A 24,088-nucleotide genomic window follows, 5' to 3' on the forward strand; every position below is an offset into this window, starting at 1 on the left:
TGTCCGACTAGCAAGAGACAAGGCAGAAAGGACGCCCACACGAAAAACGGCTAAGGACTAATGAACTCATATAGCGAAAAGACGGCCTCCAACCACGCTTGCCGGCTGTCAGAACAGCCGGCTGGCCGGCTTCCCAAACACTTAGCTATAATCCAACAAAGCTAAAGTACTTGCCCTCCCAACTGGCCAAGCACTTCTCCAGCCACAGATTGCAGAGCAACTGTCTGACTGGGGAGGCGGCAACCAAGGGAGGGCAGCAAAGGAAACAGCAGAAGGATGAAAAGCAAAGAACGAGGAAAAACCAAACACATGCATAGTCATATACACATATAAAGCCCCCAACAGGCCGGCAATCGACATAGTTCGAATACACCCCCAGTGGGTGGAATTGTGTAAACTTAACAGAATATTGTTCCAAAAGTGACAAGACAGGAAAACAAAAGATAGCAGACTAGACTAAAGGCGCGGTGCGGGAGCCGGGTTGGTCGGTGGAGACGGCGTCACCGGCTGAAGGAGTGGCCGGCTGGCGGGTCTCGGCTTGGTCACCACCGGTGGCAGGCGACGCACCCGCGCGTGACGTGGTGCTGGAGGCGCGGTCAGGCTGAGGCTGGCCGGCCGCTCCACCATCCGGCCCGGCGTCTTCACCCTCCTCCTCCTCCTCTTCGCCCTCGTCGCTGGAGTCGATCTCCTCCGCCGAGTCTTCACCGTCTGTCGGGTTCAGCCCGAACCACTCCTCCGGCTGGGCAACACCGTTGTCATCTACCTCAGGGGCGAAGGCGCTGGTGTCGGTGTAGTCGGCGATCGCCGAAGCCCGCCGGATGATAGCCGGTCGCGCCGGCTCCAGCTCCGTGTCGGCCTGCTGCCGCCAGGTAGCTAGCTGATCCAGACTCAGGCCGGGATACCAGGCCTTGACGAACTCCAGCGCCCGCCTGGCGCCGGACCGAGCCGCCGAAGCCTTCCAGGCTTCAAAGCGACCGACTGCCACCTCCAGCCAGTCGGCAGTCCGACTGGGGGTGCGAGGAACCACTTCGCCGGGCCAGAGGGCGGCCAACACTTGCGCCTCGGCACGCTGAAGCCGGCGGAGCAGTCGGTGAGCCGGCTGGAGACGGGCCTGGATCGCCAAGAGCTGCTCCTCCAGCGAACGGCCAGCGTTTGGTGCAATCTCGGCGCCAGCCTGCCTTCGTGCTTGGCGGCGGGCCTCGATGATCTGGTTGGCGGCGGTAGAGTAGCCAGGGAAGTACTCTGTGCAAGAAAGAAAGAGAAAGAAGAGAAAACACCAAGTCAGAAAACAAGCCAAAAGCGGCAGGCGGCAAGAAAGGACGAAGAAGCAGGCGGCTTACCGTCAACCAAATCTTCGATCTGGCCATAGCCATTGATCAGCGTCTGCTTTGCTTCGGCCCAGCCAGCCGCCTCTGTCTCGTACTTGGCCTGAAGGGCGGCTTCGCTGTCTTGCACCGCCTTCAGAGCCGCCTTGTGGCTCTCTTCCTGGTCGTCCAACCTCTTGGCCAGGCGGTCACGTTCCTGCACCAAGGCGGCAAACTCGGCCTCCTTGGCACGAAGGGCAGCCTGAGAACCTCCCAGTTGCGCCCTCAGGCTGGCGTTGGCCGCTGCAAGGACGGCAGAAAAAGAAGAAGCAATAAGAGGAAGTCCTCAAGGAAGATCCGACCCGACTGCTCAGCAGTCGGCCCGAATCTCGGGGACTACACCCAGTGGGTGCGCTGACGCGCCCCCACGTGAGATAAAGGATGAAGCACTTACCCCGGCTCTCAGTTAGGTCAGCGGTTTTCTGGGTCAGCTCCCGAGCCTGGGAGTTGAAGGCAGCCGCGCGAAGATTGTGGTAGTCCTGCAAGACAGGCAGAAGATCGAAGTAAGAACAAGAATAGCAAAGCTAAATCCACTAAGAAGTTCCAAGCCGCCTGCTCAGCAGCCAACTCGGAACTCGGGGACTACACCCAGTGGGTGCGCTGACGCACCCCCACGGAAGAAACCAAGATCAAGAAGAAGCAAGATAAGAAGACTAACCCGGATGGCCGCCCGCGTCGCAAGGAATTCGTCGGTGTATCGCCTTAGCGCCGTAGCCTGGGCCTGGAGCCGGGTCCGGACGTCCTGCGCGACCACGTTCATCACGACCGTCCCTCCGCCCGGCGTCCACCCCGAGGTGGCGCTGGCCACCTCCACATCCTGGGCCGACGAGCTGGAGCCCGCGGCCGGCTGCGGCTCCGACGTAGCCTTCTGTGGCTCTGACGCAGCCTTCCCCGCGCGCCGGCTCGGCGGCGTCCGGACCGCCAGCTCAGTCCTCGCGGTCGGCTCGCCCCCCGCCGACTGCGTAGGCGGCAGATCAGGCCGGCCGCCTTGAGCCGCCCCAGTCGGCGGGGTCGGTACCGCCGCCCTCTCTAGGATGACGACGTCGTCATCCCTCTCCAGCCCCGGCTGGTCACCGCCGGCTTCTTCTGGCGGGGGCTCCGGGGCCCCAGGTGCTGCGACGCGCAGTGGGGTGACTAACAAGGCCCCCTCTGCCATCGCCGCAGCCGCAGCCTCTGCTTGGGCCTTGGCTGCGGCGTCAGCGCGCCTTCGCCGCCTCCTCCTCCTAAGCCGCCTTGGCGGCGGCCGCCCTCAACGCCTCCGCCTCCCGCTCCTCTCGCACCTCCCGCGCGTTCCGCTCCGTCGCCGCCTGAAGATCGGCACGGGGGTCCACGCGGCGAGTGGTGCTCTCGGATCCTCCTGGCGACCCAACGACGGAGGCGGCGGCGGCCCGCTCGAGCGACAATGGAGCTCTGGTTATTTGGAGAAAAAGACAAGGATTCAGGAGCTACCAGAGAAAAGAAAGGAGAATGCACGAAGGAAAGTACGCTTACGCCGACACCGTCTGCGGCTGCTTCACTGCCTTGCGAAAGCGAGCCGCCTTCGCGGCTGCCTCCTCCCGCCTGGTCGCCGCTGCCCCGCCTCTGGGCTTCTTCGGCCGACTGCCGAACAAGCCCGGCGCGGCGCGACGCTTTTGCCCGCCGCCCCGAGTAGGCGGCGCGGTGGAGGAACCCGCGCCGTGGCTAGACGCCGGCTGGCGGCGCGGGACGACTTCAGCCTCGTCATCGTCCGGCCAGTCGTCAAAGCTGACTCCAAACCCGGAGCCGCCTGCTTCGCCGCCGGCTTGGCCACCGCCCGCCTCGGTGTTGTCGTCCATAGCGGCCGCCCCCAAGTCGGGGTCCTCCAGATCGTGCTCCGTCCGCTCAGGGACGAATCGGCGTTCCGCGTCCAACCCGCCTGCAGGCCGAAGAAGAGGGCTCTGTCGAGACAAGCCGGCTAGTCAGAGTCGGCAAAAAGGAACTCGGCAATAAAACTGAGAGAAGGAAAAGAGAAGAAGAGGACATACCGTGGGCGGCGGATGAGCTCGGCAATATGGCTCCTTGCCGAACTGCCACTCTGCGGAGAGTTTGCAGTTCGCAAGGTAGTTCACCATATGGGCCACCTCGTCGTGCGGCATGTCTTTGGTGCACATCCGACTCGGATCGAGCTGGCCGCTCATCTGACAGGTTAGATGAGGGCGGCTCTGGAGTGGGAGCACCCGGCGCGTGACGAAGGCGGCCAGCAGGTCGGGCCCCGACAAGCCCTCCGACTGAATCATCACCCGCAGTCGGGCGACAGCTGCGGCTCCAGCCGGCGTCAGCGTCATGGCCCGATAGGACCACTGGGGCCGCCTGCCCGCCGGTGGGCCGGCTACGTAAGCCGGCAGATTGACGTAGTCACCCTGCGGGGCGATGTTCTTCACGTAGAAGTATGACTTTTGCCATAGCTTCACCGACTGGATCAGCGTGATGACGGGGAAGGGGTTGTCGGAAGCCACCCTCCGCATCGCGATGAAGGCGCCACTCTGAGCTGGCACGCCTTGCATGCGCGTGCCCAGCTTGGACTGGAAGAACTCCCCCCAGAGCTCGAGGGTAGGGAGGACGCCGAGGTAGCCTTCACATAAGGTGACGAAGGCGGACAGCAGCACCACCGTGTTCGGGGTGAGGTGGTGCGGCTGGAGTTGGTAGAACTCGAGCCAAGAGCGGAAGAAGGCGCTCACGGGCAGGCCGATGCTGCGCAAGAAATGCGAACGGAAGACTACCCGCTCGCCTTCCTGCGGCTCCGGTGTAATCTCCTTCGCCGGCGCGAGACGGACCTCCACCTTGTCCACGCCGAGCAGCCGCCGCGTCTTGCGGAGGTATTCGACGTGATCCTCATGGACGTTGGAGCCGTCCCAATCCCCGCCGTACTGCATCGTGGCGTGGGGCTAGCGAGCACGAGCGCGGCGGCGGAGGATCGAGTGGTGGAACAGCGCGGCGGCGAGGCGCTGTTGCAAGAAAGGGCAGGAGGAAGAAGATGGTGGAAAGAGGAGGGGCGTGCGAGAGCCTGCCGCTCTCCCCCTCCCCCTACTTATAGCTTCGCAAGGTGAAGCCGGGGAGGCAGGGCGTGGGGTGAGACGTGGGATTAACTGCACCCACTCCCCCACGCCTCGCGATTATTACGCCCTAAAAGCGTGCCGAAACCGCCGCAGGAAGACGTGCGGGCGGCTTCGGGCCGTAGAGAATCCACGCCTGGGCCCGGGCGTGGGCGTGGCGGGCCCCCGACCTGTGGTGACGTCCCGTCGCGCGCGTGGGCTGGCAGGCTTTTTAGCCAGGGGATGCCATGTGGTTCACAGGCGGCAAGTGGCCGGCCCGCGGCCCGGTGCGCGCGCTGGCCAGCTCCCGCCTTCCGACTCCAAAAAAATTCGCCGAGACGGCGCCCCCAACCAAAGTCGGCTCCCCGCTACCGGCTCGTCAAGATAGGAAGCTGATCGAGCTTCTCGACTCCCACCCAACCTCGAAGCCCAATCAGCTTCGGGGACTACTGTCGGAGTAAATGGCCATGGGTAGCCTAACCGACTACCCATGGTTCTTCAAAAATTATCAGGCCATTTGACCCTTCAAGCATTCAAAGCTCTGGGCCGCCTTCCCCCAGTCGGCTACCCCAGAAGCCGACTCTCAGAAGGTGACCCAGCGTCGGACACCTCCCCCAAGATAGCTATGAGATGGCCGACTCCCGGAAGCCGGCTGTAGAGAGTGCCGACTCCAAGAAGCCGGCCAAGACCACACCCACCAATACTACGCCCACATAATGGTGACAAGACGGGGTGTGGCCACAGTGCGGCCCACTACCCCCGAAGCCCGAGGCAGGCATGGCCACAGGACACCGTACGGGCCGGCCATCTCCCGTTCGACTCGGCACTGTAGCCATGCTGGCCTCAACGTCATCTATGACGGGCGCCTGTACGGCCCCCGGGCGGCGGGCCCCTTTAGCTAGAGAGAGGCGCGAAGGCGGCCCGGCCTCCCCCAGTCGGCCAAGGGCGTAGCCGGCCCCCAGAAGCCGGCTACCCCCCTCCCTCGAAGCATGTGCCACATTAAGGAGACAAGACGAGGTAAGGCTACAGTGAGAGCCCTCGAGGCGGCACACTGTAGCCACGCTTACCTCGACAAAGCCCTCGTCATCAGGGACGAGGCTATAGTAAGCAGCCGCCGACAAGACCCCTAGGCAGTGGGGCCGGCATGTCGACCAAGATGCCGGCAGCCGGCGGGACCCACCAGTCGGCGGGCCCCAACGGCCGGCGGAGAAGCCGGCGAGCACAGACACTGACGACTGGGACCCGCGCCCAGCCGGATTACAATTGTACCCCCGGGGGGTAGGCCTATATAAACCCCCCGGGGCACCCATGCAAAGGGTTGGCTTCTTAGAGTTACACACACACCATAGAGAGAGGGAAGCAAGAGCTAGCCTTGCTCTTCTTCTCCCTTGAACCCGACAGCTCATGGAGCATTTGTAGCTACTCTTTCTGATCTAGTGATCATGCGGAGACCCCGCAGAGCAGGATTAGGGGTGTTATCTCCACGGAGAGCCCCGAACCTGGGTAAGATTCGCCGGCGTGCATGTCTTCGCCTCATCCCGTTTCCAGGCACCGGCGACGTCTTACTGGCTCCCACCATGATAAGCCACCCGTTGGCATATGTCGCACCTACCACCCGACATCGTGTGTGCAGTGGAGATTGATCGCACACGTGGTGGATCCTAGAAACATTTCTGATCTCCACGTATATCGCAGACGTTTCGCTTTTGCAAACCGTGTGCAGTGTAATCCCTAATTAATCCCTAACTTAAAAATCATATGTTTTGAATTTGAAAGTAGGCAATCACTTATTTCATATCCAACCATGTTTATTACAAATATAGGTTCAACCACGAATGCATAATTCGATGCACAGGTACATATACTGAAGAACTACAGAAGCACCAAGTAAAGAATGATGAACCACAGTTGTACTAAAGACTGTAAAGAGAGAGGCGAAAGACATTCTGGTTGCTGGAGAAGGTGAAGCGGAATGCCCATACTTTGCCCTCCTCCATGCATAATGCGTGCACGACTCTAGGCCAACCTCTTGTGATGGCTGCCCGTCCATCCTTCACTGTCTTCATTACGACTTCTCGATGCTCATTGTAGTCTGGATGAAATACTTTAACCTTCATTGCGTGTCCACCGATCATGTACTTTGCGAGGTAATCTTGAGTGAACTGCTTCGGGAACCACTGGGAACGAAAGAGATTCAAACATTATTGTCTAACAACTCATTATGGGCAGTAAAAAGAGAAGGCTGCAGAGTTTGTAGTTACCATCCTACAGCTCACTGTTGTGTTGGATAGAGCATAAACAAATAATTTGCTTGCCACCATTCGTTTCATTTTGCTAATAATCCTTATCAGTTTCCTCACTTTATGCTTGTTCATCAATATCTCATTGCCCCATACGCAAAAACGGTCGATGTGTGGATCCTTGCCAAGGGCATATGTACCTACAAGCAAAATATCAGAAGCTAACTAGTGTCCAAGCCTGGATCTATATGCACTACATTATGGAACGACGGGGGGAGTACAAGCCGAGGGATGAAGCTAACCTCGGCGTAAAATGGTGGCCACTCCAGTTGTTGTCCTGCATAAGTAGTGGAAAGGCATGATAAGTACAACAACCTTAACATCAAACAAATATCGCAAAGTAAACAACATCATCTCCAAATGATAGTTTGAATGTGTTGGTTTCAGCATGCTGTTAAAGCAGATATAAATGGAAGGCAATGTTACCGACAGCAGGCTTAACAGCCATCAAATATTGCAATTCAAACTGGTATTGTTGAAAATGAATAGAACGTAGGTAATGCTTAAACATCACACTAGATAAATGTGTAAAACTGAAATAAAGGGCATGTGTTAACTACGCCAGGAATAACTGGAACCAAATATAGCCGTTCAAACTGGTATTGATGTAGTCGAGTGGCACAGTTCCGACTTGCACATAATGAACAACACATTGTGAATGACTGAAATAAACAAGACGTAAATGACCAGTATAACAACCAAATATAGCCATTGAAAACTGGACAGAGTCTCACTGCAACCAACCTAACAAGCAAATACAGATAAACATGGCATATGCTTGAAAACTGGACAAATGCTCACTGCAACAAACCTAACAAGAAGATAAAGATAAACAAGGCATCTGCTTGATAACTGGACAAATGCTAAAAAAGGCAACCTAACAACCAAATACAGATAAACAAGGCATCTACTTGATAACTGGATAAATGCTAAAAAAAAGCAACCTAACAACCAAATACAGATAAACAAGACATCTGCTTGATAACTAGACAAATGCTAAAAAAAGCAACCTAACAACCAAATACAGATAAACAAGGCATCTGCTTGATAACTGGACAAATGCTCACTGCAACCAAACTATTCACCAAATACAGATAAACAAGGCATCTGCTCGATAACTGAAAAAATGCTCACTCCAACCAACCTAACAACCAAATGCAGGTAAACAAGGCATCTACTCACTATAAACAACCAAATATAGCCATTCGTGAAACTGAAGTGGACAATTCATAATTAAACATCACATAGACCTATTGAACAATACATTTTTGCATAATCAAAATAATTAAACATTGCATAGTTAAAGCACCGCACGGCAAATGCTACTACAACAAAGGGTATGGGTTGGCAAGCTAGAAAAGGTAAGATTTGCTGATAGAATGTTGCCTCACATTTCATGGACGGGATCCTTCCAGTTGGAAGAGCACAGACCCATGGCGCGCTCTCTGATGTCACAGATGGGCTGTTTTACCTTGGAAGAACCTTCGTGGGTGCCCTCCTCGTGGTCGTGGTCGATGAGATCTGACTTGGCAATTGAGGATCCCAAGCCGCCGCCGTAGAACGTGTCCTTCAGAAATGACAAAATGGGCTCGATGGCGTATAAAGCTCACAAATCCTTGACCGCTTGGCGGAGGAGATCAGTGGCAGGGCCGTCGAAGAGATCGATGGTGGTTGAACCAGAGGGGTTGGGGATGGACCACTTAACCTGTGACATGGTCCGCATGAAGCCGTCGGTGTGGACGAGCTTGATGTCGTAGCCAGCTTTCCCGAGATACAGTAATACGCTAGCCCGCTGACATGAAGCCTTCGGCCTGGCAATGTAGTCAACGTCTTTGCCGGCTTCCGCGGCGATGTGTTGCTCCGGGATCGACAGGTCGGGGCAAACGGCGGCCACCTTGCCAACGTCCGTCGGAGAGGCCATGATAAACCTCTTCTTGGCCGAACGCTCGTCGGGCTCCCCGGGATACGTGGTCGAGCTTAGGCTGCGACATTCTGGAGCATGGGATGTGGATTTAGCAGGGAGGGACACCGCAGGCCTCATCTAAAAACTCAGGGGAGTGGGGCGACAATATGGGAATCGCTGGGTAACCTAAACTTTATTATCTAAGCTAGGAGGAACGTGCAGACCGGTAGGGGTTGGCGGCGGCGCCGGCGGAGGCCGCGAGCTAGGGTTCAAGGGAGGGAGGGGGCGGGTGGGGGACTGTGGAGCGGTGGTGGTGTTTGAGGATACGCCGCGGCTACTGAAAATTTAAGTAATGGTGGGTGGAGATGGTGGTGGACGAGGGAGGGCGATGGTTCAAATGCCTCGGCTACTGCAATTTTACTATAAGGTCGGTGCTGGAGGAGTGTGGGCGATGGTTGAAGTACGGCGGTTACTAAAATTTGGTAAAGGAATTGATGCGGGGCGGGAGTGCCCAAGATCGCGCACGGTCCAATAACAATATGCGTGTATGATAATAAGGAAAAGTGGCGCGGATCCGCCGATTTTTGCAACGCTCAAGGCGGGTAGTTTGTTTTTTATATTTCTAGCTAGCTGGTCTATCGCACACGGTTCGTCCTAATTCCCAAATAAACTTACCCGCCTTTAGCTTGCACGGGTGGTGGTTTTACAACGCACTTGCATCGCACACGGTTAAGCCAGTACCTCCACCCTTTGCTCGCGCTTGCGCGACCGTGGTGATTTCAGCGCACTTGCATCGCACACGGTTGAGCCGGTACCTCCACTTAATTTGCTCGCGCTTGCACGGTCGTGGTGATTTCGAAGCACTTGCATCGCACACGGTTGAGCCAGTGCCTCCACCTTAATTTGCTCGCGCTTGCATGGTCGTCGTGATTTCAGCGCACTTGCATCGCACACGGTTGAGTCAGTACCTCCACCTTAATTTGCTCGTGCTTGCTGATGTCAACTACGCAACCTTCTTCTTGTAGACGTTGTTGGGCCTCCAAGTGCAGAGGTTTGTAGGACAGTAGCAAATTTCCCTCAAGTGGATGACCTAAGGTTTATCAATCCGTGGGAGGCGTAGGATGAAGATGGTCTCTCTCAAACAACCCTGCAACCAAATAACAAAGAGTCTCTTGTGTCCCCAACACACCCAATACAATGGTAAATTGTATAGGTGCACTAGTTCGGCGAAGAGATGATGATACAAGTGCGATATGGATGGTAGATATAGGTTTTTGTAATCTGAAAATATAAAAACAGCAAGGTAACTAATGATAAAAGTGAGCACAAATGGTATTGCAATGCGTTGAAACAAGGCCTAGGGTTCATACTTTCACTAGTGCAAGTTCTCTCAACAATAATAACATAATTGGATTATATAACTATCCCTCAACATGCAACAAAGAGTCACTCCAAAGTCACTAATAGCGGAGAACAAACGAAGAGATTATTGTAGGGTACGAAACCACCTCAAAGTTATTCTTTCGGATCGATCTATTCAAGAGTTCGTACTAGAATAACACCTTAAGACACATATCAACCAAAACCCTAATGTCACCTAGATACTCCAATGTCACCTCAAGTATCCATGGGTATGATCATACGATATGCATCACACAATCTTAGATTCATCTATTCAACCAACACAAAGTACTTCAAAGAGTGCCCCAAAGTTTCTACCGGAGTGTCAAGACGAAGACATGTGCCAACCCCTATGCATAGGTTCATGGGCGGAACCCGCAAGTTGATCACCAAAACATACATCAAGTGAATCACGTGATATCCCATTGTCACCACAGATACACACATGCAAGATATACATCAAGTGTTCTCAAATCCTTATAGACTCAATCCATAAGATAACTTCAAAGGGAAAACTCAATCCATTACAAGAGAGTAGAGGGGGAGAAACATCATAAGATCCAACTATAATAGCAAATCTCGTGATACATCAGGATCATACCACCTCAAGAACACGAGAGAGAGAGAGAGAGATCAAACACATAGCTACTGGTACATACCCTCAGCCCCGAGGGTGAACTACTCCCTCCTCGTCATGGAGAGCGCCGTGATGATGAAGATGGCCATCGGTGAGGGATCCCCCCTCCGGTAGGGTGCCGGAACAGGGTCCCGATTGGTTTTTGGTGGCTACAGAGTCTTGCGGCGGCGGAACTCCCGATCTATTCTGTTTTCTGGAGGTTTCAGTATTTATAGGATTTTTTGGCGTAGGTCTCATGTCAGGGGGGTCTCCGGGTTGTCCACGAGGCAGGGGCCCACGCCAAGGGGGGGTGGGCGTGCCCCCACCCTCATGGGTAGCCCGGGACTCTCCTGGCCCAACTCTTTTACTCCAGGGGCTTCTTTTGGTCCAGAAAAAATCATCAAGAATTGGCACGTCAATTGGACTCCGTTTGGTTTTCCTTTTCTGCAAAACTTAAAAACAAGGAAAAAACAAAAACTGGCACTGGGCTCTAGGTTAATAGGTTAGTCCCAAAAAATCATATAAAATAGCATATAAATGCATATAAAACATCCTAGAAGGATAATATAATAGCATGAATACTTCATAAATTATAGATATGTTGGAGATGTATCAGCATCCCCAAGCTTAATTCCTGCTCGTCCTCGAGTAGGTAAATGATAAAAGAAATAATTTATGAAGTGTGAATGCTAGCAAGTGCATAAGTTTGATCAATGATAGTTCCAATCACTTTTTCTAGCATCATTATATATCATAACAGTAGCTCATATCTTAAAGCTTCTCATGATCAAGTAACAAACTATTCACATGTTAAAGTATAGATCATAAACTTTCTTGAAAACTAACAAACCTTGTTATTAGTCATCAAACAATTACAATTCATCTTATTTTCAGGAAGAGTCTATGTCAGAGCTTTGATTTAGCAGATCCCACATACTCAACTATCATATAGTCTTCCATGATTGCTACCACTCAAAGCATATTTTTAGAACAAATAGTATTCATCGAACACATAGAAAGATAGGGGCTTAATGTTTCGCCTCCCAACCTTTTACCTCAAGGGTAATTCAACAATAATAATTCATGCTCAAATATATTTGAATGGCCATATATGCTTAGATCTTTCCATCACATGATGCTTGCCAACTAAGGAGTGGGTTGGAATGAGAAGGAATACTACTGACTCTTGCATAAAAGTAAAAGATAGTCCCTTCGCAGAGGGAAGCAGGGATTTGCAGAGGTGCCAGAGCTCGAAGCTAAAACAGAGATGAAAATAATTTTGAGAGGTATGCTTACATTGTCAACATAACGACCAAGAGTTCCCAATATCTTCCATACTAGATACATTATAGGCGGTTCCCACGCGGAAAGGTAAAGTTGTTACTCCCCCTCCACCAACATTCACACTCCACGGCTTGTCCGAAACAACGGGTGCCATCCAACTATCAACATTCCTTGGGGAGTTTTGTTTAAATTATTTGCGATTTTGTTTTTGATCTTTTGATCATAGGACTGGGCATCCCAGTTACCAGCCATTTTCTCGTGAATGATGAGCGGAGTCCACTCATCGTGAGAATAACCCACCTAGCATGGAAGATACTGACATCCCCTAGTCGCTACATGAGCGATTCGGGCATACAAAACAGATTATTATTTGAAGGTTTTGAGTTTGGCACATGCAAATTTACTTGGAACGGCAGGTAAATACCGCATATAGGTAGATATGGTGGACACTCACGGAATAAACTTGGTTCAAGGAATTTGGATGCACAAGCAGTATTCCCGCTTAGTACAGATATTTTGGCTAGCAAAGGATTCTAAATAGCAAGCACCACATGTTAGAGGATCCATAACAATATAACTTCTATACAAATATACCCAAGCATAACTCATTATGTTGTCTTCCTTGTCCAACTTCAACTAATTTGCTCAGGTTTGAAAATAATTAATGGGGCTCACAATCATAGAAGATGTCCAAGATAGTATATTTATATGTGAAATCTCTCTTCCTTCAATATTCTTTCATGAATTGTTCAAGTGACCAATACAATGTTTGCTAACCTTCAATAAATTTACCACCTCTACTTCTTATATGTGAAGGCATTACTCCCCATGGGAAAGGCATATGAAACATATATAATTTTAGATTTATGACATTCAAATCATTCAACCATTTACTCATAGGATATAAGTGAAGCACACGAGTAAATGACAAACTACTCCAAAAAGATATAAGTGAAGATCAATGAGTAGTTAAATAATTATGTAGCTATGTGAAGACTCTCTCTCATTTAAGAATTTCAGATCTTGGTATTTTATTCAAACAGCAAGCAAATCTAAAGAAAACGACATTCTAAGAATAGCAAACATCACGTGAAGAAGCAAAAACTTAGGATCAACCGATACTAACCGATAGTTGTCGAAGAAGAAAGGTGGGATGCCAACCGGGGCATCCCCAAGCTTAGACGCTTGAGACTTCTTGAAATATTATCTTGGGGTGCCTTGGGCATCCCCAACCTTGAGCTTTTGTGTCTCCTTAATTCCTCTCATATCACGGTCTCCCTAAATCTCAAAAGCTTCATCCACACAAAACTCAACAAGGACTTGTGAGATAAGTTAGTATAAACCAATGCAGAAACTTTATCATACTCTACTGTAGCAAATCACTAAAATTATTATTCAACATTGCATACTAAATTCCTCTGCATATTTAATACTCCTATCCTCAAATAGAATAATAAACAAGCAAACATATGCAAACAATGCAAACATGACAGCAATCTGCCAAAACAGTACAGTCTGTAAAGAATGCAAGATTCATTATACTTCCCTAGCTCCAAAAATTATGAAAGAAAATTATCACTGTGGTAAATTTATCAGAGCTTATTATGCAAAAGGTTTCAACCTTTTATCACATTCTTACTTTTCTAGGGAATTTTTGCAACAGCGGTAAACTTTCTGTTTTGAAACAGCAACATGTATACTTGCAAAATAAGCATGGTAAAGGCTATCCTTGACATTTTTATTGAAAGTAGAGATGCAAAACATTATTCTAAATAACAGAAAGCAAATACTAACAAAAGAAAATGATGCTCCAAGCAAAACACATATCATGTGGTGAATAAAAATATAGCTCCAAGTAAAGTTACCGATGAACGAAGACGAAAGAGGGGATGCCTTCCGGGGCATCCCCAAGCTTAGGATCTTAGTTGTCCTTGAATATTACCTTGGGGTGCCTTGGGCATCCCCAAGCTTAGGCTCCTTCCACTCCTTATTCCATAGTCCATCAAATCTTTACCCGAAACTTGAAAACTTCACAACACAAAACTCAACAGAAAATCTCATGAGCTCCGTTAGCGAAAGAAAACAAACCACCACTTAAAGGTACTGTAATTAACTAATTATTTATGTATATTGGTGTTAAATCTACTGTATTCCAACTTCCCTATGGTTCATACCCTCCGATACTACTCATAGATTCATCAAAACAAGCAAACAACACACGAAAAACAGAATCTGTCAAAAACAGAACAGTCTGTAGTAATCTGTATCAAACGTATACTTCTGGAACTCCAAAAATTCTGCCAAAATAGGAAGACCTAGATAATTTGATTATTGATCTACTGCAATTGGAATCAGTATTGTATCACTTTCTGGTGATTTTTAACAATTTGTTTCGCGAGCAGAAAGTTTCTGTCTTTTTCAGCAAGATCAAATAATTATCATCCAAGAAGATCCTATAGGTCTTACTTGGCACAAACACTAATTAAAACATAAAACCACATCTAACCAGAGGCTAGATCAAAAATTTATTACTAAACAGAACCAAAAAGCAAAGAACAAATATAAAGTTGGGTTGCCTCCCAACAAGTGCTAACGTTTAACGCCTCTAGCTAGGCATGATGATTTCAATGATGCTCGCATAAAAGATAAGAATTGAAACATAAAGAGAGCATCATGAAGAATATGACTAGCACATTTAAGTCTAACCCACTTCCTATGCATAGGGATTTTGTGAGAAAACAACTTATGGGAACAATAATCAACTAGCATAGGAAGGCAAAACAAGCATAACTTCAAAACTTTAAGCACATACAGAGGAAACTTGATATTATTGCCATTCCTACAAGCATATATTCCTCCCTCATAATAATTTTAAGTAGCATCATGAACAAATTAAACAATATAACCAGCACCTAAAGCATTCTTTTCATGATCTACTTGCATAGAAATTTTACTACTCTCCACGTAAGCAAATTTGTTCTCATCAATAGTAGTGGGAGCAAACTCAACAAAATAACTATCATGTGATTGAAAATTAAGATCAAGATGACAAGTTTCATGGTTATCATTATTCTTTATAGCATCCGTGTCATCACAATAATCATCATAGATAGGAGGCATGCTTTCATCATAATAAATATTCTCATCAAAACTTGGGGGACTAAACATATCATCTTCATCAAACATAGCATCCCCAAGCTTGTGGCTTTGCATATCATTAGCATCATGGATATTCGTAGAATTCATACTAACAACATTGCAATCTTGCTCATCATACAAAGATTTAGTGCCAAACATTCTATAGATTTATTCTTCTAGAACTTGAGCACAATTTTCCTTCCCATCATTTTCACGAAAGATATTAAAAAGATGAAGCATATGAGGCACCCTTAATTCCATTTATTTGTAGTTTTCTTTTATAATATAAACTAGTGATAAAACAAGAAACTAAAAGATTCGATTGCAAGATCTAAAGATATACCTTCAAGCACTCACCTCCCCGGCAACGGCGCCAGAAAAGAGCTTGATGTCTACTACGCAACCTTCTTCTTGTAGACGTTGTTGGGCCTCCAAGTGCAGAGGTTTGTAGGACAGTAGCAAATTTCCCTCAAGTGGATGACCTAAGGTTTATTTATCCATGGGAGGCATAGGATGAAGATGGTCTCTCTCAAACAACCCTGCAACCAAATAACAAAGAGTCTCCTGTTTCCCCAATATACCCAATACAATGGTAAATTGTATAGGTGCACTGGTTCGGCGAAGAGATGGTGATACAAGTGCATTATGGATGGTAGATATAGGTTTTTGTAATCTGAAAATATAAAAACAGCAAGGTAACTAATGATAAAAGTGAGCACAAACGGTATTGCAATGCGTTGAAACAAGGCCTAGGGTTCATTCTTTCACTAGTGCAAGTTCTCTCAACAATAATAACATAATTGGATTATATAACTATCCCTCAACATGCAACAAAGAGTCACTCCAAAGTCACTAATAGCGGAGAACAAACGAAGAGATTATTGTAGGGTATGAAACCACCTCAAAGTTATTCTTTCGGATCGATCTATTCAAGAGTTCGTACTAGAATAACACCTTAAGACACATATCAACCAAAACCCTAATGTCACCTAGATACTCCAATGTCACCTCAAGTATCCGTGGGTATGATCATACGATATGCATCACACAATCTCAGATTCATCTATTCAACCAACACAAAGTACTTCAAAGAGTGCCCCAAAGTTTCTACCGGAGAGTCAAGACGAAAACGTGTGCCAACCCCTATGCATAGGTTCATGGGCGGAACCCGCAAGTTGATCACCAAAACATACATCAAGTGAATCACGTGATATCCCATTGTCACCACAGATACGCACATGCAAGACATACATCAAGTGTTCTCAAATCCTTAAAGACTCAATCTGATAAGATAACTTCAAAGGGAAAACTCAATCCATTACAAGAGAGTAGAGGGGGAGAAACATCATAAGATCCAACTATAATAGCAAAGCTCGCGATACATCAATATCGTACCACCTCAAGAACACGAGAGAGAAAGAGAGATCAAACACATAGCTACTGGTACATACCCTCAGCCCCGAGGGTGAACTACTCCCTCCTCGTCATGGAGAGCGCCGGGATGATGAAGATGGCCACCGGTGAGGGATCCCCCCTCCGGCAGGGTGCCGGAACAGGGTCCCGATTGGTTTTTGGTGGCTACAGAGGCTTGCGACGGCGGAACTCCCGATCAATTCTGTTTTCTGGAGGTTTCAGTATTTATAGGATTTTTTGGTGTAGGTCTGACATCAGGGGGTCTTCGGGTTGTCCATGAGGCAGGGGCCCACGCCCAGGGGGGTGGGCGCGCCCCCCACACTCGTGGGCAGCCCGGGACTCTCCTGGCCCAACTCTTTTACTCGGGGGGCTTCTTTTGGTCCAGAAAAAATCATCAAAAATTGGCACGTCAATTGGACTCTGTTTGGTTTTCCTTTTCTGCAAAACTTAAAAACAAGGTAAAAAACAAAAACTAGCACTGGGCTCTAGGTTAATAGGTTAGTCCCAAAAATCATATAAAATAGCATATAAATGCATATAAAACATCCTAGAAGGATAATATAATAGCATGAATACTTCATAAATTATAGATACGTTGGAGACGTATCACTTGCATAGGCGTGGTGATTCACATCGCACTTGAATCGCGTGGTGATTCACAGCCACACCAGCATGTGGCCCAAATATATATGAGTGAAAAGGGTGGTATGTGATGTTCAAAATTCCAATGCACAACTTTGACCGCGCGGGCCCATGGTTGGGCGCATCGTTGAAGATCGATGAGAGGGGCCAGAAGTCAAGAACCACCTGGAAGTGGCCAAATATATGTACGAATATTGGGGATGTTTAAATCTTTAAATACACAATGCATAACTTTGGTGGCACCTGCCTCGCAAACCTGAAAGCACCCTAACAACCACCTAGCTAGGATATATATAATGACATAATGTCGTACCTAGCTAGGATGCTTGGCCCAGCACCTCCCACTTCGTGTCAATGGGGCGGATGCACATAATGATCTTTACTTTGGTCATACATGCATGTCGCCATGACCTACCATAAGACGGACCAATGAATCTATCGTTTGGTCAAATGACAGTTGTTGTTGTCGATAAATCGCTTGGGCCAATAGATTGAACCATCATAAAAATCGCACGAGAGGGACCACAAAACCAGCACCTCTTGCATGCAGCCCAAAATGATGTACGTTGGGAAGGGGTGATGTGTGTTTTCAATATAGAATAATGTAAAATTTAGATGTGGTGCCTACCTCTCGATACAGACAACAACCATGAAGGCAAGGTAGTTAAGGACGAGATACGCAGGGTTTGATGTAGGTCGAACCCAGCAATCCGAGCATGTGGGAGGGAATCCTGACAACGCATGAGCTCGAGCTTTGGTTGAGCGACATGTGATGGTGGCCGGCCCTAACACGAACTAGGAGGAATCTATTCATGGCCAACACATAATACCCCTCATTATCGATCAAAGGGATGATATATATATACACTCGGGGAGCCCACAGATATGCGTGTCGTTACAAAAACCGCACAAGGGAGGCGTGGTCAACCAGAAGACCCCGTATACTCTGCATGCGGCCCGAAAATATGTATGGGTACGGTGGCGTGTGATGTGTTTCAATCCCAAATGCACAACTTTGATGGCCACCAACTACATTACAAACCGAACACCGTACCCGACTCCAAGCCTGGTTCAATACGTATGATGTCAGTTTCCCAACTTCGAGGCGGCGGGGGGGGGGGGGCATCCCACGCAAGCGCTCAAACTTTATTTGGTCTAGCATGGGACACACACACACACACACATATATATATATATATATACACACCTTTATAGTGTGCGAATAACTTTGAAAGTTGGTCGTTGGATGAAGCCAATCCGATGGTACAGAGATGGAAAATCCGAGCACTACTGGCCGTTGGATATCATCTACATTCCACCAGATTCTGCCACATGCATGTACAATCTAGAAGACTCCATGGTTGAACTTAAGCATAATGCACAAACCTCAAACACACAAGCACTTCTCCTTTGTTCTCTAGAATCTTCCATATCTTAATTGCCCAAACCTTTTTTTCTAAATGAATTGTCACTTTTTGTTTTTACCTTTACAATGCACAATTCCATGAATCTTAAAATAGATTTTTTTATAAAACTAATTGATTTTGGATGATATGAACTATAAAAATTAAACGAACATCTACATCATGCATATATGACTCAAAGCTTACATGCTATAGTGTGGTATTTATTCATAATTTGGTTACCAAATCTCATGCGTGCAATGCACGTGTACCTTACTAGTATCAATAGGATACCATCATGGTCAAACCCTTCTTGTTCTGGGTCAAAGGGATAGATTGTGTGGGGCCCCCTAATTGTCGGTAAAGGATAGTATATATACCTTGGCGAGCGCATAGATATGTACCGCGTCTATAAGGCGCACAAGGGAGACATGCTCGAGAAGAACACCCTGCCCCTATACCCTGCATGCAACCTGAAAAAGGTTTATATAATCGCCATACAGGTCAAGTCAATCATTCTTTAATTTTTTAGAGGAAAAAATAACCCATAAAAACATAGTAGGTTTATATAATCACCATGACAAGTCCAGTCAATCATTCTTTAATTTTTTAGAGCAAAAAATAACCCATAAAAACACAGTCTACAAATTAGCAAAACAAGGATCCCAAGGTTTATTTAATTGCCATGATAGGTCATCATAGAGATATATTAAAGGCCGATTGTTTACTTGGAGTAATATGCAGCAGGACCCCCTCCTCAAACAGTTGGACTGGTTCTTTACTTCGCTCCATTGGACTAACGCTTACCCTAACACCATGGTTAAACCCCTCGGTAAGCCTGTCTCGGACCACGTGCCTTGTCGAGTCTCCATCCAAACCACTATACCTCGCAGCAAAGTTTTGAGATTCGAGCCATACTGAATTCTACACCCTGGCTTCAATGACATAGTCCACGCGGTTTGGAATAGACCTGTTTGATCCCATAGTGTTGCGACTGTTCTTTGCCGTAAGTTCAAGGCGCTCCGATATGCCCTAAACAATTGGAGCAAAAACATCTCTCGACTCTCAGTTGCCATCACCAACTGTAATGAGACCTTGGCACAATTAGATGAGCTTGAAAACAATAGAGTTTTGACAATCCCGGAGATGAACTTCCGCAACATACTTAAGAAACATCTCTTGTGTCTCCTTAATTATCAAAACATATACTGGAAGAAACATTGTACCATCCGTTGGATCAATTTTGGAGACGAAAATACAAAGTTTTTCCAAGCTGTTGCCACTGAACGGTTTAGACGCAACAACATTGCTAGTTTCAGAAATGACGCGGGAGAAACTATAGATGATCACGCTGAGAAAGAGGCTCTGCTTTTTCAAACTTATACTGACCGCCTGGGCACTTCTCGACCAACTGAAATGCGGTTTAATCTCCCTGACATCATACAACGTCATGCTAACCTGCACCACCTGACTGATCCATTCACACATGCGGAAATTGACGAAGTGATTAAAGATATGCCTTCTGATCGTGCACCTGGTCCGGATGGGTTTAGTGGTGCATTTCTTAAAGCTTGCTGGCCTCTGATCAAACATGATTTTTATTCTCTGTGTGACCAATTTCACCAAGGTAGTCTGGACCTCACAAGCATAAATGATGGTTTGATTACTTTGATCCCAAAAACTAACTCCCCTGAGACGGCTAATGACTATAGACCGATCACACTCCTAAACTGCTGTCTAAAGCCGATTACCAATCTCCTTGCCAATCGTTTACAGCGTGTCATCCTGCAAATAGTTCATAAAAACCAGTACGGTTTCATCAAAGGACGCACGATCCAAGACAGTCTCGCCTGGGCCTTCGAGTACATTCATCAATGTCAAGCCTCGAAGCGAGAGATTGTTCTTCTTAAGTTGGACTTCGCCAAAGCTTTCGACACAATCGAGCACGCCCCCATGCTTAACATCATGAAACACATGGGCTTCAACGACAAATGGCTGTCTTGGATTGATTGTATTTTCTCCACTGGCAGATCTTCTCTGTTGCTTAACGGGGTTCCTGGCCGACAGTTTCATTGTCGTACGGGAGTACGCCAGGGTGACCCGCTGTCCCCCTTGATTTTTGTCCTTGCCACTGACCTTCTCCAGGCTGCCATTAATGATGCCTTCCGACAAGGACGAATCCAACTGCCCTTCCCATGTGCAGGTCAAACGGAATATCCGGTGATACAATACGCGGATGATACGATTCTAATAATGCCAGCCTGCCTGCAACAAGCTGGCACTATGAAAGGGATGCTAACTGATTATGCTGCATCGATTGGCTTGCGAATCAATTTTCATAAGTCCACACTTATACCAATCAATCTCTCTGCTGAAGCAGCCACTACCTTTGCAAGTCTATTTGGTTGCTCCGTTGGGACGATGCCGTTTACATACCTTGGACTACCCCTTGGTACCTCCAAGCCCACGATCCTAGATCTCATGCCGCTGGTTTGCAGTGCCGAATGCCATCTCACCTCCACCATTGCAATGATGTCATATGGAGGGAAGCTTTCTTGGCTTAATGCTACTGTTACCTCGCTCCTCATCTACGCCATGTGCACGCTTAAGTTCCCACCAAAACTGATTGAGATGCTCGACAAGATCAGGAGGAGATGTCTTTGGACCAAGAAATCTGAGCAAGGTGAGAAATGCAACTCCCTTGCTGCATGGGAGATGGTCTGTAAGCCCAAGAAACATGGAGGTCTCGGGGTCATCAACATCAAGCTGCAAAATGAAGCCTTGCTAATGAAATTCCTCCATAAGTTTTACAACAAGATGGATATTCCGTGGGTGTAGCTCGTGTGGGACGCCTACTACACCGACAAGATACCACATGATGTGCCACCGGTCAGCCCTTTTTGGTGGCGAGACATCTTGAAACTCACTCCAATCTTCCGCGGCATCTCATAGGTGCAAGTGGTATCTGGCACGTCTGCGTTGTTTTGGAAGGATCTATGGGGACAAGATGTACTCCAAAACACACACCCCCATGCCTTCTCCTTCGCCATGCATGAAGATACTTCCATCAAGGGGTTCTTGGAGACCACGTCGCTGGCTGCGGCTTTTCACCTACCGCTCTCGCCACAGGCTTTATCCGAGGTGCGAGATATCCAAATGCTCTCCCTGCACATGAGCCCGACCACTTCCATTAATGATGTTTGGCACTATATTTGGGGTAGGACGGAGTATAGATCAAAAGACTACTATCAGTATTTATTCAGAGACGCACATGCCCACCCCATCTTCAAATGTCTTTGGTGTTCACATTGCATCATGAGGATTAAGGTCTTCGGCTGGCTCCTATTTCATGACAAGCTCAACACACGTAACATGCTGAAACGACGCCACTATGACATCGGGGATGATCACAGTTGCCTCCTTTGTGGGGGCCTAGATGAAGAGACGGTGGATCATATGATTTTTACGTGTCCTTTCAGTCAAGCCTGTTGGAGTCAACTAGGGATCATCTGGCCGAGATTCGACTACCGTCTACACGTATTGCAAACCACCAAGGACTCCTGGAGCAGCCCTTTATTCCTTGAAATTTTCCTCGTGGCAGCTTGGAGCTTATGGAAGGAAAGAAACAACAAGCATTTTAGAAGGGTGGACCCTTCCATCAACTCCTGGCTTCGGAGGTTCAAGGAAGATTTTGGACTACTACAGCACAGAACCAAGAGGGCTCACTCTGCCCTCATAACTTCCTTCTTAGCTGATCTTTGACACATAAGTAGTTTCTTGATATACATACTTGGCTTGTATCTTTACTTTCACCTCTGACCATACCCACAAACCCTTGTGTGGTTGGGTCGAGTTGCTTGTAAAAATGATGTAACTATGTAAAGTATCTTCTTTATATATGAAAACACAGTAGGAGCCTCTCCTACTGTCCTTTCCATCAAAAAAATATCTCTATATCTCTATAATGACCCTGTCACAGCATTTAAATGAAGCTTGAGATATACAACTTCCCACCGGGTCAGCCATCCTTGGACTACTCCAGCCTGAGCATGCTTAATTTCTGCGTTCTATTCGACTAGGCTAGCGGATGGGAAGCCGGCCCTTGCTGATAAGAATTGCCTCCTTGCCATTAAGGCGTTTCACGCTGTCGAAAGGGCTCAGGGTTGCCGTTCGATTTGGGAGCATCTAATGGTGCACACGTACGATCCGTGGGGTTTGGGTTCTGGCCAATCAGAACGCATGACTCAGATCGCGCGTGTAGCAAAGGGGGGCATCGGCCATGGTTTGGTAGGCACACGGCTTTCGTGTGTGAACCGTGTGCTATTTGAAAACATTTTTTTGGAGGGTCTATTTGAAAACATTTACATGTGCTATCAAAAGGGATGAGGATCGTTGTTCGATCAAGGAGAATCCAACAGTGCAGACGTACGATCCGTGGGGTTTGGGTTCTGGCCAATTAGAATGCACGACTCAGATCGCACGCACAGCAGGGGGGATATCATACAGAAACCAACATTCGGTGGAAACCGGTGAAAACAACGAGAAAAAGATGTTTTGAAGTTTCAAAAAAATTGAAAAAAATGCGGGATGTTAAGAGGATGATGTTTCATTGCCACACAAAAATTCAAGTTGAAACACATTACGAGATGTGAGCTATGAAAAAGACAAAATCAGCGTTGAATAGTGCTGAATAGTAATGTCACTATTCAAGGCTGAATTTGTCTTTTTCATAGCTCACATCTCGTAATGTTTTTCAACTTGAAATTTTGTGTCGCAATAAAACATCACCTTCTTAATATCCTACATTTTTTCAGATTTTTATGAAACTTTAAAATATGGTTTCCACGAAGTTTTCATTGAATATTGGCTTTCATGAATGAACCGTGTGCTATTTGAAAACATTTCGTGAGAAGAATCTCGGTTTTTAAATCCCCCTAAATCCAAAACTAAGCCGAAAATCATGAAACCTGGCAAGGTGTCACGACATGGCACTTATATGTCGAGGAATTTTTTTCGTCCATTGTGGCGCAAGTTTTATTACAAGCCTCTTATAAACCGGAGCTTCTCTCAAAGAAGCCTCGTGGTTCCGATTGGGAAACGTGTCCCCCTTGTGGGCGAAACATAATCACTACCTCTTTTCGCCTTGTATTTTCTTCTACGGGCAACATGGAACGACAGGATATCTGTGCTGAAATTTAAACTTATTCAGGGTTCGTTTGGCCTTTTTATACACTAATTGAGTTTCCTAGGCATTTAATGCCCATAATTCAAATCTGAACTACAAATACAATCTCCAGTTCACCAAAGTGGCTAGAAAAATTATACATCTGTCCTTGGGTGCATGTTTAGGTCTCATGCCAGGAATGGGAACGAATTATAACCGTACCGGTGTCATGGCTCGTCCTCAACATTTCGAATCTCGGTTTTTAAGTCCCCATAAAACCTAAACTCACCAGAAAGTCATCAAAGGTGGCATGGTGTCACGTCATGGCACATATATGTCATGTAAAAACATTGTCCAATTTGGGCCAAGCTTTATTACAAATCTCTTACAAAAATCGGAGCTTCTCTCAA

General features: G+C 47.6%; 1 protein-coding gene across 1 annotated transcript in view; it reads right to left on the minus strand.

Moving 5' to 3' along the window:
* Window positions 1-292: 292 nt before the first annotated feature.
* LOC141022827 (uncharacterized) overlaps window positions 293-24,088 on the minus strand; it is a 98,112-nt gene continuing 74,316 nt past the window's right edge. The window contains exons 2-4 of the mRNA XM_073499097.1: window positions 1,759-1,843; window positions 1,341-1,607; window positions 293-1,242 (exon numbers count right to left, since the gene is read on the minus strand). Of these exons, the coding sequence (XP_073355198.1) occupies window positions 452-1,242; window positions 1,341-1,607; window positions 1,759-1,843 (1,143 nt within the window). The 3' untranslated portion in view covers window positions 293-451. The remainder of the gene's footprint in view (window positions 1,243-1,340; window positions 1,608-1,758; window positions 1,844-24,088) is intronic.

The sequence above is a fragment of the Aegilops tauschii genome, chromosome 5 (assembly GCF_002575655.3).
Source record: "Aegilops tauschii subsp. strangulata cultivar AL8/78 chromosome 5, Aet v6.0, whole genome shotgun sequence".
Lineage (NCBI taxonomy): Eukaryota > Viridiplantae > Streptophyta > Magnoliopsida > Poales > Poaceae > Aegilops > Aegilops tauschii.